Source organism: Bidens hawaiensis, unplaced genomic scaffold (assembly GCF_021521415.1).
Source record: "Bidens hawaiensis isolate Kalapana, Puna unplaced genomic scaffold, B.hawaiensis_p1.1 tig00051782_1, whole genome shotgun sequence".
NCBI lineage: Eukaryota > Viridiplantae > Streptophyta > Magnoliopsida > Asterales > Asteraceae > Bidens > Bidens hawaiensis.
The window spans coordinates 78,144-84,628 of NW_027499305.1; the positions used below are offsets into that span (position 1 = coordinate 78,144).

The 6,485-nt window shown below is 31.4% G+C and overlaps 1 protein-coding gene across 1 annotated transcript; it reads left to right on the forward strand.

Annotated features, from left to right (window-relative positions):
• Nucleotides 1-528: 528 nt before the first annotated feature.
• LOC143599308 (protein SGT1 homolog) lies at nt 529-5,505 on the forward strand (the record flags this gene model as incomplete). Its single annotated transcript, XM_077077293.1, has 9 exons — nt 529-623; nt 1,021-1,145; nt 1,396-1,522; nt 2,243-2,339; nt 2,426-2,491; nt 2,708-2,846; nt 3,852-3,928; nt 4,008-4,112; nt 5,282-5,505. Coding segments are annotated over 9 exons (939 nt in total), but the record flags the coding sequence as incomplete, so codon positions are not given.
• Between the last annotated feature and the right edge of the window lie 980 nt (nt 5,506-6,485).

A 6,485-nucleotide genomic window follows, 5' to 3' on the forward strand; every position in this document is an offset into this window, starting at 1 on the left:
TTTGCAGTATAAACGAGAAAGAAAAGGAAACAATTTACAAGTAACAAGATTACAACAAATAAACAAGATTACAACAAATAAACGAAGAGAAACAAATAATCCACCATATGTTGTTCTTTATCCCTATCACTCAGAGATAGAAGATTCTGGAAGACATAATAAATCTGTAAATTTGAAATTTTAAAGATGAGACATGTGATATAAAAAAGATTTCAATATAAACTTATATAATTAATATCTGCATATTTACTTTCAGTTGTGTATATAAATACATATCCTCCTCCTCCTCCTCCTCACCCCCACAAAGTCAATCAATCGTCGTCGTCTTCTTCATCTATCTGCTATCGAACCATTATTTGATCCATGATAGAGTAGATGGCTGACGATCCATATTTACTCATTCATATATGTAACTGCAACACGTGTCAAGTTTAGCAAATGCTAAAAACAGTTATACCACGTTTCAAGTTCATTACATTTTGGTGTAGTTAACCTTTTTACCTCTTTATTTGTATTACACATTTGACCTTTTTTTTACAATGTTTTGGAGCAAAAGCGGTTTCTGATGCAAACAAAGCAATTGAGTTGGACCGCTCGAATGCAAAGGCATATCTGCGCAAAGGGTAAGGAACTTTGAAATGATTTTAATTAATTGTTAGTTTGTCTGTTACCATTTTCTTTCACAAAAACACACAATCTTTGAAAACTAGATGCATATCTGTATTTAATTATCATGTTTTCTGATCATTACTTTCTCTATGAACTAAACATGGCCACACAAATGATCATGTATTCATGTGCATAGATTTCAAAATATTTCTATTATTTTGCGTCATCGATTCTGGTGCTTTATTTACTTTTTTTTGGTTATTTTTTGATTTAGTTTCCTGTGTGTCATGGGCTTTTATGAATTCTTTATTGTGTTTTTTTTTTGCAATTAGCTAACATAATTCATGCGAATCTTTTCTTGTTCTTAGAATTTAGGTTTTAAACTACATTTTATCTGTTTCGGTTCAACAGCACTGCATGTTTTCATCTTGAAGAATATCAAACTGCTAAAGCAGCCTTTGAAGCTGGTGCTTCTTTAGTTCCAGAAGACAAAAGATTCAGTGACTGGATAAATAAGTGTGACAAGTGCATTGCAGGTAATTGTTTTCAATTATACTGATCTTTTAGTATCATTAATGCAAGTATAACCACCGAAAAGTCGATTACATTTCTCTCATTTAGTATCATTAATACAAGTAAAGCCGACCATTTCTCTCTCACTAATATCATCTGAAAATTCGTTTTTGCCATGCCTAGATGTCATCGGTTTACAGAAAACCTGCATATATATGTACATGGAGTTTCTTGAAACAATAAATTTTAATGATTTTTCTGGTTTTGCAACAGAGGAAAATGGTGAGCTGTCAGCGCCGTCACTGGTTGCAACCTCTGCTGAGGTTGTTGCTAAAACTGATGCTGCTCCAAAAGATACTGAACCAGTAACTAAGATCGCACCAGCTAAGCCAAAATACAGGTATACACTTTTTGGAAATAATTGTTACTAGTTTCATATTTTCCGTTGTATGCAGTGTCGGATACAGAAATTTTACGTGGTGGTGGCGTGGTATGGGTCGGCCAAATATGTTGGGTAAAGAAAGTTAAACAAACAAATTATATGTTTAATATAAAAACAATGTAATAACAAACATTTAAGTTATATTTTGGAAAGAAAGAACATAGGCTTGAATTTTGGCTTCTTTAAGAACTAGGGTTTTAGTTGTTTTTTTTTGGCATAAAAATTAACATTACGTTTGTATTTACTATATTTATGGTTATGGTTCTTTGTGGGCTTCATACGTAATGAACCGTGCCCCATGTTTAACTTTCCAAAACTGGGCTGTAGTTTATAAACTAAATATAAAGTTTACATACTATAGGTATGAGCTGTTCGACCCCCCCCCCACAAAAAAAAAAAAAAACCCCTCCCTCTCTCTAAATACAAAGTTAATCTGCAGTGGATGTATGCATAATTTTTATAATATGATTTTCCAAAGAGAATAAGTATTACTTCTACATCATAGCTGAGAATGATTTTCCAAAGAGAATAAGTATTATTTCAACATCATAACTGAGAATATAACATTACTCTACAAAATATAACATTACTCTACAAACCGATAATTCAACCTGTTTTCGTGACACACATGAGTTCATATATTTATATATGTGTGAATTTTACTTAATGAATCTACAGGCATGAGTTCTATCAAAAACCAGAGGAGGTAGTTGTGACCATTTTTGCAAAGGGCATACCAGCTGAAAGTGTTACAGTTAACTTTGGTGAACAAATTGTATGTTGGCATTTCATTTCTTTTGTTCAGTATTAATTTTTTTAATGCAGTAATCTTATGACCATTTAAATATTGTTCTTTTTCAGCTAAGTGTAACAATTAAAGTGCCTGGAGAAGAGGCATGTGTTTTTCAACCTCGCTTGTTTGGAAAGGTAATGCATTTTAGCATGTTGCTTTTAACAGAAATAATTAAAACACCGTCTATATAGTAATAATCATCATTATCATTAATGTGTTGAATGGAGGGACCCAAAGGGAACATTTAATGAGGTCAAAGGAACCAAGTTAGCCATAATCTGATTATAAATGTCATTCTCAACATAAAAAGAATGCTATCATCAATTAACATATTGGCTTTTGATTAACAGATAGTCCCTGCAAACTGCAAATATGTTATTCTCTCAACTAAGATAGAAATTCGTCTTGCAAAGGTGGAGCCAATACATTGGACATCTCTTGAATTTAATAATAACGTGCTGGTTGCACGAAGCAGCACTGTCTCATCAGGTAAGTCATTTATGCTTTGACACAGTAGGAAGCTTGTGGTACGGTTGGTTCAGTTATGCTTACCTACCAACACTTTTAGTTAATTTTTTCTATATATTTCTTATAAACAATGCTTTATGAATAATGATCTGATATTATTAATCAATTAGGCCTGTAAATGAATCAAACGTTTAGTGAACTGTTTGGCAGGAAGTTCGTTTATGTTCTATATTTAATAAACAAACGAACATGTAAAAGTTCTATTTTGTTTATTTAGTTAACGAACGAACATGAACACACATGAGTTGTTTATTCCGTCATCCCCATGAACATTCGTTCAGTTTTAATTGTTTATGCTTGTTTGTTTATACTCGTTTATAATTTTTTGTTTAAGTTCCGTGCGTATACATTTTTTAATAGATTCGTTATGATGTTTAGGCACATTATAGTTTACTTTAGTTTTTATGAAATTAAATTATCACCTCCTAATTTAATCTACTTTTATTGAATTTTTAGCCCCAACGTATTGATGTTCACGTTACTTATAATTTGTGTTTGCTGGTTACGTTCATTCTTCTATGCTTAATTATGCTTGCTCGTTTACGTAAGTGAACAGTTCCCTTATATTTTAACAAAAGAGCATAAATGAAGATGAACATGCTCATTTTCTTAACGAACAAACATGGAGAAGAAATTTCGTTCATTTAATTAATCGTGTTGGATTGTTTGTTTATAGTTAAATGAACAACATGCCTCGTCTGTGTTCATTTGGTTCATTTGCAAGCCTAGTAGAGATCAGTCTATTTGGAGGATATGGCCACTTTTGGGAAACTTTCAACCAATTAACGTATTTGGTTTTATTATTTAATTTTTCACAACTACATTTTTGAAAACCAACGTTATCAAATTGATAAGAAAAATCTTGCATTTATTTTGAGGGAAGGGGGTGATTAATCGAGTGTTTCTTGCTGATCATATTAGTGGTCATTAAAAGATGCTAACGTTACATGCTTCTCAAATCCATAGGGAATAAAAGACCAACATACCCTTCCTCAAAACCAACAAAAGACTGGGATAAACTTGAGGCCCAAGTGAAAAAGGAGGTATAGTTCTTTTGAATCATTTAATGCTATCATTTAATGTTAGTGACAGTAACGGCTAAATGATTGATTGCGTTTTCAGGAAAAAGATGAAAAGCTCGATGGTGATGCGGCTTTGAATAAGTTCTTCCGTGAGATATATTCAGATGCTGACGAGGATACTAGACGGGCCATGAGCAAATCTTTTGTAGGTTCATTTAGTTTCTTTTATACTCTTTAAAATGTCCTTTTTGGTCATTAGTCTATGGACATAAAAAACCAATATACTTTCTGTGTTTTCATGAAAGTCCCTTATGATTTTCTTCATTGCAACATAAAAATCAAACACACTTTTTTTTTCCGTAAAAGGGATTATTTTGCACATACACAGCCAACATATTTTTTTTTATCATTAATGACATGGTAAATTTGAAAACATAAATATCTCTTAAAAAGACATCTATTAGTTGCTATGCAGTCGATATCGCCGTTATCAGTGATATATCGGTTATCGGTCCCTTGGCGATATATAAGTCAGAATATCGGTTCAGAATATTGGTACCGATAATATCAATGATATTGACCGATATTTGACTGATATTTGACTGATATTGGACTAATATTTGACCGATATATCACCGATATTCCCGATATCAGTGTTTTAAGTCTTAATTATCAACTTTTAGTGTTCAATGTTATTGTTTTAAGTCTGAATCAATTCTTACTTGCTACGATTGTTAGGGTTTTGTAATTTGCAAAAGGTTAATTTGCTAATGGTATGAGACTATACTGAATTATTAGTGTTAAATTGCTATATATATGAATTCTACATGATATTAAAATTACCGATATCCCATCGATATCTCATTGCGATAACCGATATCTCAGATATCGGTTCTTGACTGATATCTGATATTTTTCCGCATTATCTGCTTAGATTAATTGTTTAATTTTTATTTAATGTATTAAATTTAAATGTATCTAATATTATTTATCATATATAAAATTATGATACATAACTAAATAATATATATGTATGAATGAAAAATGTATAAAAGTGATTAAAATCCTATATAAATTAATTAATAAATAGTAAGCGAGCTGAGCTTGAGCCGAGCTTGAGCTTGAAAAAACGACTCACAAGCCAAACTCGAGCTTTAGAAAAAGAGCTTGAGTCTAGTCAAGCTCGGGCTCGACTTGCTTGTTACTCTATTTATAAAGAATCACTATTTTGTTCAAATTTATAAATGCGTAGGGATATAATGTGTAAAAAATTGTCAAGGGACTTATATGATAAAGCATTTGCCCTTCATGTATTGGTTTGTTAAGTTAGATTTGTTTGAAACGAACAATTTTGTTGAAACTGTTGGGGCCCAGGTTGAGTCGAATGGAACGGTGCTGTCAACAAACTGGAAAGAGGTAGGATCAAAGCAAGTTGAAGGAACCCCTCCGGATGGTATGGAACTGAAGAAGTGGGAATATTAAAGCTGTGTACAATAAATCATCCTTGATCCTTTTTGGTGGTTTGGCTGGCCTTGTTTTGTAGTTGTCTATTCTTTTTTTATAAACCCAAACATATTTCTTTTCTTTCTAGTAGTCTTTTGTTTGGTATTGTACACAGAGCGTTTTTTGTTCGGGATTGAAAACACCTCCCGGGTCTTTGTTTGTGTTTAGACTTGGTTTTTGTCGACTGTGTTTTAAGATGATCGTGTTTCTGTTTTTGTTCTCATATTCGCAAACTGTTTTCCTGAACGTTGCATTGAAAGAAAAGTGCAGGTTTGTTGTTTGTTAATCTTTCAAAGCTTTCCGTCTGAAACCCAAATAAAATAAGCTAATAAATTTAGAAGCCGGTGATTTGGTTGTTTACACATAAATGTAAGACCGAAGTGAGGAAGGTAAATGTGTTCTAATAAATGTTGCAGATTTTATGACTTGTGAATGTTTGTAGAATGTGAAAACGGGGTAAGGGAAAGACATTGCCACAAGGACATAACGGCGTATAGTGATTTGAGTGGATGCTAATGAATTTACCATTAAACTCGTCAAATGGTTTTCTCTACCATTTCTTCTCTATAAGACCAGTCTTATTGGGGTTGGGTTTGGCTCACTGTTTAAAAAAAACAAAGATAAAACATGAAATAATGGCGAATGCAAACTGGTTTGCCCGCAACTTTTCATCACAATCAATGTCACATGGCACTATATAAATGGCTATTATTTTAATTTATTTTCCTTTTTTCTTTTCATCCTAATTACTTTTAATAGTAATAATATTTTTCTCTAATAACTTTTACTAATTAAGTTTTTAAAAAAATCTAAAAACACAGTGTTCTTTTTAACACACGGGTATAAATCTTATTAATTAGTTTTGGTTCATAAGATTTTTTTAGATAAAACTTATTATCTAAACAATCTAGCATTATCTGATTATATAATTCAACTTATTATGTATGTTTGATGAATATAATATTTTTAAATATTTTAAAATTAAATATATATTATTTATTTTAAAATAAAGAAATTATAAATTATATTTCTAAACAATTTTAATAAAAAATAATAATTATAAATTAGATTTATT